The sequence below is a fragment of the Anolis carolinensis genome, chromosome 4, assembly GCF_035594765.1.
Source record: "Anolis carolinensis isolate JA03-04 chromosome 4, rAnoCar3.1.pri, whole genome shotgun sequence".
In the NCBI taxonomy this organism is placed as follows: domain Eukaryota; kingdom Metazoa; phylum Chordata; class Lepidosauria; order Squamata; family Dactyloidae; genus Anolis; species Anolis carolinensis.
In genome coordinates, this window is record NC_085844.1 from 61258877 (window position 1) to 61276754 (window position 17878).

The 17878-nt window shown below is 39.7% G+C and overlaps 1 protein-coding gene and 1 long non-coding RNA gene across 21 annotated transcripts in view; one reads left to right on the forward strand and one right to left on the reverse strand.

Annotated features, from left to right (window-relative positions):
* Nucleotides 1–10827, reverse strand: part of LOC134298911 (uncharacterized) — a 30033-nt gene extending 19206 nt beyond the window's left edge. The window contains exon 1 of the long non-coding RNA XR_010006032.1: nucleotides 10699–10827. This is a non-coding gene — a long non-coding RNA (uncharacterized LOC134298911). The remainder of the gene's footprint in view (nucleotides 1–10698) is intronic.
* Nucleotides 1–17878, forward strand: part of ptprm (protein tyrosine phosphatase receptor type M) — a 541643-nt gene that overhangs the window by 419985 nt on the left and 103780 nt on the right. For 16 of the 20 annotated variants that reach the window (XM_062980499.1, XM_062980500.1, XM_062980504.1 and 13 more), the window contains 4 exons: nucleotides 5179–5330; nucleotides 7482–7556; nucleotides 8015–8041; nucleotides 14601–14788. In XM_062980499.1, coding sequence (XP_062836569.1) covers nucleotides 5179–5330; nucleotides 7482–7556; nucleotides 8015–8041; nucleotides 14601–14788 — 442 coding nt within the window. The remainder of the gene's footprint in view (nucleotides 1–5178; nucleotides 5331–7481; nucleotides 7557–8014; nucleotides 8042–14600; nucleotides 14789–17878) is intronic. The other 4 variants (XM_062980503.1, XM_062980513.1, XM_062980511.1 and 1 more) reach the window with 1 other exon arrangement.

Consider the following 17878-nt stretch of genomic DNA (forward strand, 5'->3'; position numbering starts at 1 on the left):
TCTCTCGGTCTCCAGTTGAATCTCGACAAATCTCACCTTGTCCCGTCGAACAAGATCCGCTTCATCGGCGCCCTGTTCAACTCACTCTCTCAAACTGTCTCCCTCCCGCTCGACAGGTTTCTCGCCCTCCGGCATCAAATCTCCCTCTGCGAAACCAGCCGGAGGATTCGAGCCCGGTCCATCCAAGTACTCCTGGGTCACATGGCCTCCACAGTCCTTACGACCCCGTTTGCCAGGCTCCATCTTCGCACTCTGCAGCGTTGGTTCATAGATGTCTTCAAACCATCCCACCACCTCAACTCGAGGTTTCTCTCCATCCCGCTCCATGTTCGTCGGTCGCTCCGCTGGTGGAAGTCCCTCTCCAATGTTTGCAGGGGACTCCCGTTTCACCAACCTCCTCCTTCGATCACCGTAACCACGGACTCCTCCAATTACGGCTGGGGAGCTCACCTGGGCAGTCTCACCATACAAGGTCTTTGGTCTCGCTCCGAAAGGGCCAATCACATAAACTTTCTCGAACTTCTTGCCATCTTCAAAGCTCTGAAAGCCTTCTCCCGCCTGATCTCCCAGAAGTCTGTCCTCGTTCAATCAGACAACACAGTGGCAGTCTTCTACATCAACAAGCAGGGTGGCACGGGTTCGAGGAAGCTCATGCTCCTTTCCTCTCAGCTGTGGTCCTGGTGCATAAGCCGCAATGTGCAGATCCTGGCAGTCCACCTTCCCGGGATCCAAAACGATTTGGCGGACGCCCTCAGCAGAATGACGAGTTCCTCCCACGAGTGGATGCTCGATCCCGAGACTCTTCTCTCTCTCTTCCAAAAATGGGGATTCCCCACTCTAGAACTTTTTGCCTCTCCCCAGAATGCGCAACTACCTCGTTACGGCGCGATACTTCCCCCGGCTTCCTTTCCGGGCTGTCTGGGAGACGCCTTCCTTCTGGACTGGTCGTCGGAACCGATCTACCTCTTTCCGCCGTTCCCCCTGATACCGAAGGTCCTCCAGAAACTCCGGTCGATTTCGACGTCGGCGATCCTAATAGCACCAGCTTGGCCTCGACAGCCTTGGTTTCCGGCTCTTCTCCACCTCTCCAGAATGAACTTTCTCACTCTACCTCTTCTACCACACCTCTTATCGAGGGAAAACGGCCAGATCCTGCATCCGGATCTTCCCTCTCTACATCTCACTGCTTGGAGAATTCTCGCCTAGCCTCCCTCCCGCAAAGCCTGCAGGAGATCCTCCCGGCGGCTCACAAGCCGGCTACGACAAGGTCATACACTTATAAAATCTCCCGCTTCCGTGCTTTTCTCCGGTCTCGGGACATCGCAGTTTTTCCGACCTCGGTACCGATAGTATTGGACTTTCTTATGACTCTTGTGGATCAAAAACTTTCGCTCTCTTCTATGAAGTCCTATCTGGCTGCTCTTTCCTGGTGTTTCCAACAACATGGTAGACCATCTTTATTCTCTGATCATCTTGTGAAAACCTTCTTAAAAGGGTACAACAACATCCGTCCGCCCTCCCAGCCACCCACGCTGGGCTGGAACCTCGAGCTCATGCTCTCCCAGCTGACTTCTCCTCCTTTCGAGCCTCTAGCGTCTACCGACCTGCGTCTACTTTCTTGGAAGGTAGCTTTCCTGGTGGCCATAACTTCGGCTCGCAGACCCTCGGAGCTGGCAGCCCTTAGGGTTGATGAACCTTATCTCCGCTTTCATCACGACCGAGCCGTTCTTCGCCCGGACATCACCTTCCTCCCTAAGGTGGTCTCAGCTTTTCACCTTAACCAGGACATTGTCCTCCCTGCCTTTTTTTCCGAACCCTTCGTCCCCTCTGGAACGAAGGATGCATCTCCTCGACGTTCGTAGAGCTCTTCTCTTCTACCGGGACCGCACCAAAGACATTCGTAAGACTCAGAGACTCTTTGTAGCCCATGCCCCAGATAAGCTGGGTAATCCTATTTCCTTGCAAACACTGTCTCACTGGATTGCTCAGGCTATTGAACTTGCCTACGAACTGGCTAAACGTCCACCTCCCCCGTCCGTTCGCCCACGTTCGACGAGAGGTCTTTCCACATCAACCGCCTTTTTAAGGGGTATCCCGCTGGACTCTATTTGTAAGGCGGCGATCTGGTCTAACCCCCTTACTTTTGTCTCTCACTATAGAATGGACCAAAAAGCCTTAAAGGACTCAGCCTTTGCTAGATCGGTTCTGTCCTCCTGTTTGTCCTAAGAGTTTATTATCGATACTTACCTACCACTCCGCCCTTGGGGGCCCACCCTCATGGTTCTTTCTATCAGATGCCCCCGTGTTTGGCCATCTCGTTGTGCCATGTCTATGTTCTAGTTTGCACTGTTTTCTGAACTATTGTGCCTTATGTACTTCTCCTTCCTCCTCTGCGGAGGTGATGCACAGTACTTATTTTTCCTCAAGCTGGAAATTGTTTATTTGGTGTCCTGCCGAATTCCTTTCTCGGCATGATGCTTGTGTTACTATATGGGTCCTTCGGGCCATGTTATTTATGTTTAATAAAGATGTGTTTGGACATCAACTTGTGGTTAAGGTTTGCCTTGTCCCACCATCCGGGACCTAAGCGTGCCAGTCTCCATTAGTGTGCATTCACAGAGTACAAGAAGAAAAAGGACAGGTTGCTTACCTGTAACCGTGTTTCTTCAAGTGTACTCTGTGAATTCACACAAGCCCGCCCTTCCTTCCCCTCTGGCAAACCCTCTTCCTTTCTCGTTGCCTTGGCGGCGCAGGAACTGGAGAGCGGACGCCCAGGGCCGCCTTATATGCCCTCTGGGGACGGGGGGCGTGGCTACCGCCAAAATTTAAACTTTAGCTTGGGAAGAGTTTCTGTTGGAACCTGCGCAGGCGCAGTCTCTCCATTAGTGTGCATTCACAGAGTACACTCGAAGAAACACGGTTACAGGTAAGCAACCTGTCCTTGTTAGACCCTATGTATATTTTCATTTGTTGTGGTTTGTTACCTACTTTGGTATGAAAGTATTGAAATAGTTCTTGTTATGCTTGTAATTTCATGCTAAAGTTTATATCCTAGTGAAAATACAATTTCTTCTCATGCTAAAGTTTACATCCTAATGAAAATATAGCATTTATCTCAGAATCTGGAGCACTGGATATGTTGCATAGCTAATTTTATTAGCAGATAAAGAGAGTAAATATATGTGATTGGCCCTCTATATCCACAAATTCAACCACCCCTGGCTTGAAAGTATTTCAATAAAAATAAATAAATTCCAAGAAACAAATATTGGTTTTGCCATTATACATACTGGCCCACTTTTCTTAATATCCATGTGTCTTATATGAGGTGCATCTTGATCTACCTTATTGAAATTAATGCGCACAGGCATACAAACATTTTCATTTCAGGAGACTTTCCCTAAAAATTCAAGAACAAATATAATAATTGTCCCAAATAATTGAAAGGTTAGATTACTTTTGGGCATTGTTAAAACATTGTGAGACATAATCAATGCACCTTGATAAACATGTTTTGTTTTATTTTCCTGCTCATATTTCTAAGCTGGTGAATCAAAGGTAGATTGGAGGAGAATCTGAAATAAGGAGAGGTGGAAGTTGCTTACATATTACCAGGTTTTTCATGGATTTTCCCTTACAGCTAGTTCCCAGCCCAACGTTTTTCTTAGACAGGCTGTCAGTCACTGTAACTTCAGGGGTGGTCTCTTTAAATGGACAACCCAGACTAGCATGTAGCTGTTAGATTCATTTTTTACTTGTGACCTGAGTCAAGAGTTGAACAGAGTTCAGATAAGAAGTAGTGTAAAAAATTCAGCCCTGTTATATACAGTTTTCTAATCTTTAAAAAAATAGTTCAGTATTTTCTAGAAAGGCTAAAATAGCTTCTAGGTGGCTTCAAATCAGACATTCTAAACTTTTGATGGTAGAAGAAAAAGTGAATATAAGAACATTATAAAAGCATAAATGACAATTATCTAAAAAACAGAAGCTAGTGAGTACACATTGCTTTGATTTGTTTGAAAAATAATAGTAGCAAATTTAAATGCCAACATTTTTAGTATTTGCTTTTAAGCATACAATAATTGGATACCATATTGCTTGCTTGTCAATCACATAGTGACCCTCACATATTTTTTTTGCTCTTTTCTGTCATTTTTGAAATACTGATTGTAGTGTATGAACAATATAACACTGTTATTTTCAGCTGTATCAAGCATCAAAGTAAGAGTGACCACCTTTTATAAAAGGTGGGGAGGTCACAGACTAATATGTAGGAGAATTGAATTATTCTTCAATACTCTCTGTCCTTTTTAACTGTTCAGTGAATGTGGGCAGGGATGGAATTGGATTTGGGTTTGCTGTCTCCATTTTCAGTTCCAGATGTTAATACAAAGGTCTCAAAAGAAGCTATACGCATGCATATTTTTCCCATCATACACTTGTAGTCACTTTCTAGGCTTGTTAAAGCGTTATCCATTATATATTTTTCAATATATGAGCAGAGGTGTTGTCTAATTCTGTCCCTCTCTGGTATGGAAAGAAATATTCCTGGTATGGAAAGAAATATTTCTGAAGATTCTATAAGAGGATGCATAACATTTGGACACCACACACCTGCATAGTCACACACACACACTTCCCAGTGATCCCCTTTTCTCATTGGGAGGAAATGGAAAAGCTTCTCGCTATCTCTCCCTCTTCATCAGAATGATCAAGGCAGCCCCTTCTTTCAGAGGTCCTCGTGCTCATTGGTCTTTTTTCACTAAATGGGAATCTCTGTAGGAGTAAACAAGGAAATAATTGGAAAATCAGTAGGGAAATTTTTAATCGATGGGGGACTGGATACTACTTGGGGGCCTCACTTAAGGCTTTGCAGGGTGCTCTGCTACAGGTTATGCACCACTGCCCTAAAAGGAAGCTGTGCCCAAATGCTCGGTTTCATTTTGTTTCTGCTTCTGAACAAGTAAATGTGATTCTTTTAAAATGTTTTTCATGGGCCCATTTTTCTCTTTAATGAATTTTAAAAGAAACAGAGATGAGGGATTATGACATTTTCTGCATTGATTCAATATGGCTGTTTCTTGTCATTATCAGTGTAGATGCATCTGATAAAAAATATAAATTCTGTTCTTGTTGACTGCAGTATAATCTCCCTTTTCTTAATGTTCATTCCTCAAGGAAATTGGCTAAAAAGCGGAAAGAGACATTGAGCAGTACGCGGCAGGAGATGACAGTGATGGTGAACTCAATGGATAAAAGCTACACTGAACAAGGCACTAACTGTGATGAGGCTTTCTCTTTCATGGACACACACAATCTAAATGGAAGATGTAAGTTTTAAAACGCACAGTGATGCAACCATCACTTTTTATTTCTGTGGGGCAAAAGGGGAGGAGAAGCATAAGTGGTTCTTAAAATACTGCTTCTTGCTCAGTCAATTCCATAAGCAGGTTGTTGACTCATCCATGGCCTCCAGAATCTCACACTGTGCAGCATTTCACAACAGGAAAAAGGACAAGGTTCTTCAATAAAGATAATGTTGCTTTTCTATCTTGAATTCATGTGCAACCGCAGACATTAATCTAGCAGGTGTTGAGGTGCAGCTCCTCATTTATTTTTACAATACTGAAAGCTTTATTGTTTTCTTACTGCCTGTCTGCCCCATGTTCATTTGGCCCATCTTTTAAAGAATAATAATAATTTGTTTGGAAGGAAGCCATTTAGTTAGCCATAAGCATCAATTACAGTTTCAGGTGACATATTTCAGAACTCCTATTGTAAGAGGATTCATGAAATTTATAATTGTGTTGGACTCATACCCAGACTAATTTTTTTATGATGAAGGCATAAAAATTATACAAGCTAAAATGCCATGCCTTGCTATTGCTATCCAATAGAATGACATTAACTTTCTTCTCAGAATAGTTAGAACAGTGAAACCAAAAAGCTGACTTGTCCCCCTTTTTCCATCTAGCTGGGTATTGTCTACTCTGACTGAAAGCAGTCTTTCAAGATGTCAGGCAGGCAGAGGTCATCCTGTGATTTTAGAGTCTTTGAAATCAAAACCCCAGAGATTGCATACAAAGCAGAAGTTTGAAAAGTTACTTCTTTGTGTTAGGCATTTGTGCAGAGTTGCCCAAATAGTTTTATACCTGAGCAACCTATTAGGGAAAGAGCTATAATCCAAAAAAGTTACTCTTTCAAGTTCTGAATTGTTCTACCGTTATTAGAACAGTGCCTAGGCTATTGGTAGTATTTCTCAGAAGTATTAAAAAAGATAGAAAGGAGATAACTTGAATTATTATTTAGTACCCATGTAGAATGTACGGGTGGGCCAGAATTGGAACATAAGCTTTATTGCTAGTAAATTATGCAGTGTGTTCAACAAAGAAACATTCCAGCCATTTGGCTGAGACCTTGGCCAGCATTCTTTCACAGCCAGTTGTAAAACTGGGTCCACAAACAAATTCTACCCAGACTATCACTGAGCTGAAATCAAATTCCCCATTGATAGACATGTAAGATGTCCTTGGGCTTGAGGGGCACATACCCTGCAAGGCAAGGCTCATGGAAGGTGAATGTCCGGAGGGTGTAGTGCAGAAACAAAGAAAGAAAATCAAAATGTGCACACATGATCTATCTCCTCCCAAATAGTTCTAAGAGCTGTACTAGCAGATTAGCAACAGAGAACAGTGATCTTCCCCAGCTGATTCTCAGCTGTCATATTTATTACTAGCTTCAAACTGTACAGCCAATCCAATGCGGTCACAATATAAGTTCTATTTTGTTCCACTGGAGAGCCATTAAGTGTTGGCCATGAAGCTATCAAGGACTCCAAAACCTATCTGTTTAGTGGTAGAGGCTCAGCTCCCTATGGCTACACAAAGCAATGAGTGTGCCTATCTACTCAGAAGTAACACTCTCTTGGGCTTACTCACCGACATGTAGTGATTGGATTGCAACCTAAATTGTAAACATTTTAGCCTAACACTTCTTCTAGCATTGCGTTTTACAATTGGAACTATTACAGGAGGGCTTGTTTCTGCACCTTTCTGCTCAGTAATCTCATGTAGAGTGCTCAGTATTGCTCAGTAGCAACTACAGAGTTCCTCCTCCCCAACTAATCTGCTTAGTAACACCTGCTTGAAAATAATGTATGTTGCAGATTTAGCTTTTATGCATCAGCAAAGAAAACAATTCGGGTGTTGGAAAATATTGTACAGTGATCATGTACCATAACATTTCTAGAGTTACTGAGACGTAGTAAAACAAACACCTCGTGCTTTAAAAGAGTAGTCCCCCAAGACTGTTGTCATCTTTTGTCTGGCTATTTTTCTCCATGAAATACATTTTTCTGAATTTGAATTGCCTGATCAATTACTGTACTGTAATATTCATCTTATAAGGACAATTATAAAGGTGTCCCATGGTTTTCTAATGCTATTATCGTGTCCTACTTAATAGTTTCCTTGTTTTTGCAGCTGTATCATCACCTTCTTCATTCACAATGAAAACAAACACACTGAGTACAACTGTGCCTAATTCTTACTATCCAGGTAACCAATTTTTTACTTGTTTTTTCCTAGTTACCTCCTAAAAATTCTGTGATATTTCCCCCATGGAGACATACTCATACCCATTGAGAATTGTCATAACAAGAATTATTGGGATCCTTTTTGCCTTCCTCTAAGACCCAAATAGGAGCTTTGCACACACCTATACCCTCCTCTAGAGCTTTAGTCCATACATTTTTCAAAATCTGTTCAAGAATAGATTACCCTTAAAGACTTTTTAAATTTGCTAGCAGTAATATTCTTGTCATTGCTATATTTTGGCAATGATGGAAGGGGGAGGGAGAGGAGAGAGACTACCAGAAGAGCTAAGTGCAATCTGCATGTTGTAACCACTTGCTTATTTGTGGCTTTCTGGCAGAAAACTTTGAACATTTCTCAGACATTTACATTTCTTTCTCTTTTTACCGCTTCTGCACTGACCTGCTTATGATGTATGACAGATCCATTTGTGCCAACTGCCATTTTAGGTGAGAACATTTCCCTTTATCAACATCTGTTACCAAAACAATTTTTAAAAATTCAAACCTAAGCTACACAACAGAGTTCTTTCTTTGAAAAATGAATATAAGTATCATATGCTACAAAAGAATGTGCATAGTGAATTCTTACTTTCATCAGCAAATGTAGTAAAGAGCGGGGGGAGACAATGGTGTTTGGTGTCATTGAGATTTTCTGTCTTAAGGTAAGGCATTCGCAAAAGATATAAATATGATGATAGAGATTTTTCATTCTTATAATATTGTTCGTTAAATAAACATATGATTTAGTAAGACAGTAATATAACATTTGGCCATCTCTGTATTTCAGTTTTAATTTCTCTTGTTGGCATGCCACAGAGAGACTTGCAATGAAATTGTGACCCTCAAAAGCACAACATGCTACAATAATGTTTTATTTTGTGCCATATGTCACATAGTTTGAAAGCAGAGGTATTCATATCTTTCTATCAGGAGAGTGCAAACAGCTTTAATAGTCCAACATAAAAAATGAAGGGAAATGGATTTACCATACTGAGATAACAAAAATGGCATGAGATAGTACGCCATTTGTAATACATAACAATGAAGCTGGCCTGTGCTTTTAATTACTACTACACAGTACTAACTATAACCTAACTCACACTTACATAAACTTAATTACACAAACTAAGAAAGATCAAAAATATAACAACACTGTGGCAAAAATTCAGTGTCATTATCTGTTGCTGCTTTCATGCTGTTTCTTGAATGGTTTTTACTCTTCCTTTGTCCTTGCTCTTTCTCTTTGCACTTATTAATATTGCCATGGGATTTCATAAGTTGCTAAATTTGTTAAAACAAACATTTCTACCCTCCAATGTGGTGCACAGAGACCTCTGTACAAAAAGCGACTTGTGAGCACCATCAGGACTTGTATCATAAACTGTTTTGTTTTTTGTTTTGTTTTTAAGATCTACTAAGACCCAAAGTAATTTGTTGTGTTAAGATGAGCAGTTGCTATCAATTTCTTAAGGGGCAGGCATCAAAAGGTCCCTTGAGCTTATCCAACTAATTATTGATTTCTACAGTTTATGGCCAGGTAACATTTTCTAGAGGCAACCTCTGCTCCTTCCCTCTCAAAAAGCAGGAAAATAATTATATGGGAATAATAATGAACAAAGTTCATTTCTATGTGATGTACAAAGACAACAATTTCTTGAAAACTAAAAAAAAATGGCACTGCAGTCACCATAATAATACAATAACATGAATGTAAATGAAATTTGCAGTGATCTTTTTAGACAAATTAACTCTACATGCCTAGTAGGGCCTTGCCACCCCTTACCCAAAGTTAGGGGGTGTTGTGAAGTCCTGAAGCTCAGCCATATGTTAGGGATGTGTAAATAGTTGGACCAATACTGATTTGGAACCAGCCACCATTGTTTACATGGCCATCCCACTTTCCCTGTACTCGGGCAGCCTGGGCACAGGTACAGTGGTGACCATAGCACACAAAATTGCTGCTGGTCTTCACTTATAGCAAGTTCTGATGCAGGTGATCCCTTCTTTTTATTCTCCCCTCCCCCAAAATCACTCTGGCCAGTGTCAGCATTTGTGAGGAGCAATTACCGCCAAGGGTTTCACACCCCCATGGTCACCACTGCATCGAGGGCAGAACAGTGACTGTAAGGATGACAGACAGGCAGCATCAAACCAGATTTGACACCACTGGACTGTGCAGACTCCTTTCCACCAGTGGTTAGACTCAGTGCCACATTGTGCAGAGATCCTCCTGCTGCCATGTTGGCTCAGTGGCCCTGGAGCTGATTCGGAATACCCCAGCTATTGTTTTGTCCAAATAGACAAAGTAATGGTTTGCGCCTGATTGTGGTTATTGCAATTATTTTAATTTGCAAACAACCTTGACAATTAAAGGCAAATTATATAAATGAAATTATGATGATGATATCACCACGAGTATACTAATTACTATAAACAAGAATAATGACCACAGGCTAGGGTTAACTTTAATTCTACTTCATGGTCTGTATTAATTCACACAGTTAGATGTCTATCCAACATTTTGAACTCCTTAACAAAAGAAAAAATAATGGAGAGGTGTGCATCACCTTCTACTTAGTTGTCTTCAGATTGCTATTGCAGAAGGATCTGGAAGAATTTTCTCCATGGGTTTGCCCACTCGTAGATACTTTAATTTCTCAATTTGCCTTTTTCTTGCCATACTTATTTTTACTTATATTTCCTGTGTGGGAGGGAGCAAGGAAAAAGCCAGGGAGATCATTGCAAGATTTTTTTTTGTAAAATGTAATGTTAATTAGCAAAATTACATACTTCAAATGCCACAATAGTTCACTAAGTAGTCCATCACTGCAGGGTGTCTTTCTACATGTCTTTTAAAGACTGTCATAGCTCCTTCTTAAGCATTGTCCACCTCTTCCTCCAATGAATGATACTGCCATTCTTCTAGAAGAGCACTTTCACATAGTCACTACTGAGTCACAATCCTAGCCTTATATCTGCTTATTCTCAAAGTATAAAAATGTGCATTACACCTTTACAATTTCAACATGATAGCTGTGGATGAAGCCTAGTTGCCGTTAATTGTTAGCTACTTCATTAAATTACGGTTGGGTGCATATACGTACTCTTCTGCATGCCGATTTTGTTTTCAGTCATGTTGTATACAGCCACGCTCTGCAAAAGGCTGAAACAGCTGAAAGTAAAGACAATCAAGACTTCTCCCACAGTCACACTGAAGTGTTTGAGTCAGTCAATTCTCAGGCATATCTCTTTCACCTCTTCCTGTAGACATGAATAGATAACATAAAAGCCATATAAGCATTTGCAAAAATGCCCTTGTTTATTTATAGACACTGTAGAGTAGTGCTGCTTAGATAGTCTATGGACCAGTCCATGAGCTATTGGCTGCCAGTTTGCAGCAAGATCTAGAACAGGCATGGGCAAACTTCGGCTCTCCTGGTATTTTGGACTTCAACTCCCTCAGTTCCTAACAGCTGGGATTTCTGGGAATTTAAGTCCAAAACATCTTGAAGGTCAAAGTTTGCCCATGGTGTTTTAGAATCATCTGTACTGAATATGGTTCCTCGCACATTGGGGAAAAAACATCTGCTGATACAACACAATAGATAGCTTAAGAAGCATTGCTGTGATACTCTAGCAATAAGCATACTGGCGTGGAGGTCTGTAAATTTCACATCTTCTCTTTCCCACCTCCAGGCTGTTCCCAGCTCTCTCCAATATTGCAAGTGGGTTTTGATCATGGGATGAAATTTGTCCCTTTTTATTTATTGTAAATATACAGATGCTTATAATTGTAATGCAGATTTATATAATTGTAATGCATTATTTGAAGGCATTCCCCCCATTGATTAATGTTCACGTAAGCACATTGTGAATTGCATGCAGCACACATATAGTTCAGAAATTACAAAACAAGAAAAACCTACCAAGCATCAAAGTGAATTCAGATTCTTTGGATATCCTCAGCTGTGGTAGCATTTCGTTCACACATGTTATTGGTCAAAGGCCACATCCAAAATCTAATTTGTGCTCTGAGCCAGAATAGAGCCTTGAATTAATTATGTCTATTCTAGTTGTAAGTTGCAGTTGGATTTTGGCCTACAAGTGTCATGTCAGTGACTAAATTGTTTATACATGTTCAACTAGTAATCAGAATTTTTTTTTCATGATTTTTCAAATTGTGGACATACAGGTTAACTTGGAATCTCAAATGTAAATAAAATGTAAAATAATGGTTGAGTCCACATGCCACCAATAATGCGGTATATTGGTACTGGGAGCAATTGCTACAGCTGCTGGTATTTGTGTCAATTTCCTATCATATGTGACCAATTCACTCTAAAATTTATATTGCAAAAATAATTATGAGATTCTCTGACTTTATGGGCTCAGGGAGTATTTATACATCTGGATGTTACTCAAACCTTTTACAAGAAATGTACTCCAGAAGACCACCAGCTTTTGGCAACTCAGTTCTGGATTTCCCCTAAGCAATGCTGAGCTAATAAAAAACATTAACCTGAAAACTTAGTACGTCCAATTTCTGAAGCTGGAATAATAAACTTTTCATTTCAAAGGCCTTGTAAAATTATATCTTTATTAAAAAATAATAATTGTAGTTATAGGACAACAGACATAATAATATCTAGCAGAAATGCTTCTCTGCCATGGTTTGATGTGAAACTGTGAATATGCAACATAATTAGAAAAGATGCACTGATCCGGTTTTACAGTGCCAAATTCTTAACTTTACCTGATTATAATACAATAACTTAAAGTAAAATCCATGACTTTTTGCATAAATTTATTTTAAAATATCATAAATCAACTTTCAACTCTTTCTTTTATTTAATTATTTATTTATTTTGTCTTTTTGTGTCTTAGCCGCCTCGTAATATTCAGGTTTCATTTCAACAACATACTGTACCAACACTTGTATATCGCCTTCATACCATGCATTCCAAGGTGCTTTGCATTACAATTTTGCTGAAGAGCAGCTAACAGTTACTTCCATCTGTATATGTAACGGAATAGTAATGTCCAGATGGCCAGAACCATAGAAGAATCATTACATTCATATACATGAATTACATCAATTACTTTAAGTAAGGAATACAATGTTCGACAGCAGTTCAGGATAAGATTACATCAACTTAATATGCATCTGTATAACACACGAGTAACTCCATTGGGTCAAAATAATTTCACTTGGTAGTGTTTCCTCACATCATTTGTCAGGTTTTGGGATCTGATCCAGGTATCCCATTTCTTTCTATTATCAGAAACCTTTTCTTTGGTGAGAGTTTGGAGCTGGCAAAGACATTTAAACATATAGTTTGGGTGTGTGATGGCTATCTCCACCATATGTCTAAACGCCTGGCTTATATGCTAGGACGGATGATAAAATAATTAGCTCAAATTTCCCATGATTTTTAATCACAATCTAGCATAGTTGCAGAGTGTTCTGTACTTGCCAAGACAGTAAACATTAAGTTCACAGCATGACAAAGAGGCGCACATTTTGAAACAAAAGGAAAAGCTGGGCATGTCTACCTTGATGTTATGCCAAAAAAATGCAAGGTTCTGCTGGCTTTCCTAGTTATTTTGTCCTATGTCAACTGTATTAGTTGAAAAATGCCACTTACAGATTTTGGAATAAACTGATAGAGGTTCTCCCCTTGCCCCAGTTAAACAGCTTTGTGATAGATATGGTTAGTTTCTAAAGGAACTAGGAGGAAGTGTCCCTTTGCAGCCCCCACCCCACCCTGTCCCTTCAATTCCTGCTTTACAAGGCTGGGAAATGCCTTCAAGGCAGGTTTTCAAGCACAGTGGAATGTTGCAGGTGGAGGGGAAGAAAATCCATTGCAGATTCTAGCATAATATTACATTTCAATCAGTAACAATATTGAAAGATTAATTTTTATAGTAGCAGGGAAAATACAGCTATTTAATTCTCAGTTTTAGGTCTCTCTCCCTCCCCCCTTTTTTCTTGCCACATATTGAAAGTAGGATTTTAATTTGATTCAAATAAGAATATTATATTGGGTCTTTGGCCCTACCCTTTATAATATATTAGGCCGTTCTGTTAGGAAACCTAACTGAAGACACTTAAATGCAAACATAAAAGTACCTGTAATTATTATTGTAGTGCTGTTGCTTATGGCCTGTTTCCTTTTTCTTCTCCTCCTCCTCCTCTTTTTCTCCTGATATGTATCTTCTTAAAAGTGCCAATAAATGGTAAGTTGCCAATTTGCCCCATTGAAAAGGGGTGGAGGGGTGGGAAATTGTCGGCTTCATACTAGTTTGGACCAACCCAGTGGGGTTATGTTGTGTGTTGGCTTGCATGTCAGTTGACATATGACATTTCATGCCTTATGTGATGGCCCTTAATATAGTGTTTATTTAATACTGCAGCATGCTAAATTCACTCAGAACATTAACCCCAGTCAATTTTTCCTCACATTTATCCTCATGTATTTTCTTTCATAGTATTGTATCCAGTCTACATTTCCATTTTTTATCCTGGCTTAATAATCTGTATCATTTATTATTTTTTTGCATTTAAAAAATATTTTCACTGACTTGTGTCATGAATCACTGTGAAAGAGATAATAAACAATTTACTAATCCAGGAAATACTCAAGACACTTTTTTTTTTACAAAAATTGGGACTTGCTAAAGTTTCAGCTTGAAACTTCTGTATGATTTAGAGTTAAATATCTAATGAATTTAAATTGCCTGATTTATTACTACATTTAAATAGACAAAATAACTTATGCCCTGTGTTGATTGTAAACCGATAGAATTTTGCCTCTTCGCAATATATCTGGGTATCCCCCTGAATATAATTCTTAGTGCGGTTTATTTTCATTTTGGTTTAGTTTGCCAAGATAGAGATGATAAAGGATGCTGATTGTGTCACAAGCTATCCTTATAAAGTAATGTATAATAAACTTGAAGAACATTTGGAAATAGCCTGATATATTATGCAGTGTTCTCTTCCTAGATGAAACTCACACAATGGGCAGTGATACAAGCAGCCTGGTCCAGTCACATACCTATAAGAAGCGAGACCCTGTGGATGTGCCATACCAAACTGGGCAGCTCCACCCAGCTATCCGTGTTGCTGATTTGCTGCAGCACATTACACAGATGAAATGTGCAGAAGGCTATGGGTTCAAGGAGGAATATGAGGTAAGCTTTAGCTACAGATGATACTCAGTTGTTTCTCTTTTTTGAGACTTTTTGTTCTTAAAAAAGAGAAAGCATTTGCAAAATAGTAATCAAGATGGCAAAATGCCATTAAGTGGATGGGATGCTTAAGAATATGAGAGAAGCTTTTCTAGGTCAAAAGTCTGTCTAATCCCAACCAGATACTTAATAGGAAATCTGAAAGCATTAAATGAACACAACATGTCTCTTGAATTTCTCAGCACTTGCTATTGACGGACATTCTGAATTTACCTTGAAGGCAGCATACAGCACAGGTAGTAGCCATGGATAATGTTTCTGCCCCCTATTTTGTCTAATCCCCTTTTAAAACTATCTAATTTGTAGGCTGTCACCATATTTAATAGTGTTTTCCATCATTGTGTGAAGAAGTGTTTCCTTCTGTCTTGATTCATCCAGACCATTAATGCCTTTATGGCAGAGTTGATGCACTGCTGGAACTGGTGCTGGAACATAAAGACAGGTGTGTGTGTGTGTGTGGAGGGGTGGTACTCTTTGTGGTATTGCTCAACTCCCAGATGGACATCCAAGTGGATGTGGTGTCGTGAATTGTCAGGACTGTACTTTGGGGAGGGGGGGGGTCAGCATTCACATCAAGGCTCTTGTATTAGCTCAGAATGTTTTCGTTTTGATGGCAATCATGGGGATATTCCCATTTGTCGGTGAGCCTATATAGGACAGAGCATATGGATTGAGTATCCCTTTTCTGAAATGCTTGGCACCAGAAGTGTTTTGGACTTGGGATACAAGTCTTAAAACAAAATTTACTTAGTTTCTTATAATACTTATACAAAATTTTATGCACAATATTTTTAATTTTATGCATGAAACAAAGATATCATTATCTCAGCCACCCTCATGGACAGTTTTGGATTTTGGAGCATATAAGATTTTGGATTTCCAGATAAAGGGTACTTAGCATGTATCATCACCTACTTTTCCTTCCTCAGTATGAGGATGAGGATTTGAAGAAGAGAGGGTTGTCATGGTTGACCATTCCCTAGTGAAAATTGAGTTCATTAGTGAACTCTCCTAAGAGAGCTGAGAGTTCAGTTTGGAACCTAGAGAATTATGAAACCTGATGGATTTTTGAAAGGAGGAGTTCCTTTGGAATGGCAATATGAGATGGGCTATATAGACATAATAGCTCTTGTGCATTTCTTCAATTTCATGGAACCAACTATCTGAGGCGAATTAGAGGCAATAAAATATAGTAATGCATAGAACATTTCTGATGAAGAATTAACCACAAAAGTGGTTGACTATGCACTAGCAAAAGGGTGGGAATCATGCTGCCCTCCATATATTGTTGAAATGCAGTTACTGACATTCTTCACTACTGGATACATTGGCTAAGGCTGTTGGAAGTTTTTGTTGTTATTTTGTTTATTTCCCACCTTTTTGTCAGTTTGGAACCCAACCAAATTACAAAAGACACATAGCTAAAAATTCGCAAAATACAAACGTTAAGGAGAGATTAAATATTTTTTAAAATAAAACAAGATGAAAGCATACATCATTAAACATATGCACAGGCACTCATACACCAGGACAGCAGTTAACAATATCCAACACATTGTTTGGGTGAGATTAGCCTTATACAATCATTCATCAAATGCCTGTCAAAAGAAAAAAAAGTGTTTGCATGTTTGGAAAAAAATAGGAAAGATGCCAGTCTTAACTTCTCTGATAAGGTAATTCCAGAGTCTGGTGGCAGCTACTGAGAAAGCCCCTCCTGTATTCCAACCATATGTACTTGTGAGGATGGTGGGACAGAGAGAGGACCTCTTGAATTCCTTTGTAAAGCAAAATACAATCCTTCAGCTTATCTAGATATGAGCCATATAAGGCTTTATCATGACGTCACCACACTTAGCAGAATAAGTGTCCTAGTATACTTTAAGCCTTCTTCGGGGACAGAGCCCCACGCTAGCCATCACACAATGGAATGTGATTTCCTGGTGGAAGCATCCACATAAGCATTTCTGTGTTATGCTGGCTCCAATTGAGCCAGCAAATTTCTGCTCTGTTTGGGTTTCTGCCCCCAAGGTTATGAGGAAAATGTTGCAGCGCTGGCAACAGAATTGCCCCTCGCGCCTGCCGTTTCATCACACTTCCTGGAGAAATGCCACCGGGGGGGGGGGGGGCGCTCCCTCGTGTTATAAGGTTGCAGGTCAAAACTAGTACAGTAGAGTCTCGCTTATCCAACGTAAACAGGCCAGCAGAATGTTGGATAAGCGAATATGTTGGATAATAAGGAGAGATTAAGGAAAAACCTATTAAACATCAAATTAGGTTATGATTTTACAAATTAAGCACCAAAACATTATGTTATACAACAAATTTGACAGAAATAGTAGTTCAGTACACAGTAATGCTATGTAGTAATTACTGTATTTACGAATTTAGCACCAAAATATCACGCTGTATTGAAAACATTGACTACAAAAATGCGTTGGATAATCCAGAATGTTGGATAAGTGAGTGTTGGATAAGTGAGACTCTACTGTACTTTGAATTGTTTCCAAAAGTGGGCTGGCAACCAGAGTTACATTAAAGGAGTTGTTCCCAATAGCCAGCCCCAGTTAGTGGTCTACCCCAGCAACTCAATATAATCTGAAAGACTACACAGTCTTCCACAGACACACACCAAAGTGACACCTGTTGTGTGGTACTTGCACCAAACATTATGGCTCTTAGAGGCTTGGTGATTGTGAACATCTGCTCCAGTGACTGGGAAATTGCAACAACTCTAACTTTCTGAATTCTGTGGCATATGTTTGCTAAGCATTTCAGGGATAAAATTGTGGCCTTCATAAGTCATGTATCAATTTTGTGGGATGACTTGTGGCATCAGTTTCAGTTTTGTGGCCAACAGACATGGACAAGGTGACAACTATCTGCTTTCCCAAGTCCTGTCTGTTGTGGCCAATTAAAGCTGGGTTTTAATGCTTTATGCTGCCCATAAAGACTTTTTTTTAAGTATTACTGCCGGACATTAAAAATAAAATAGTTAATCCTCCTCTCCAACTCCATTTCATATAGAGAGGACAG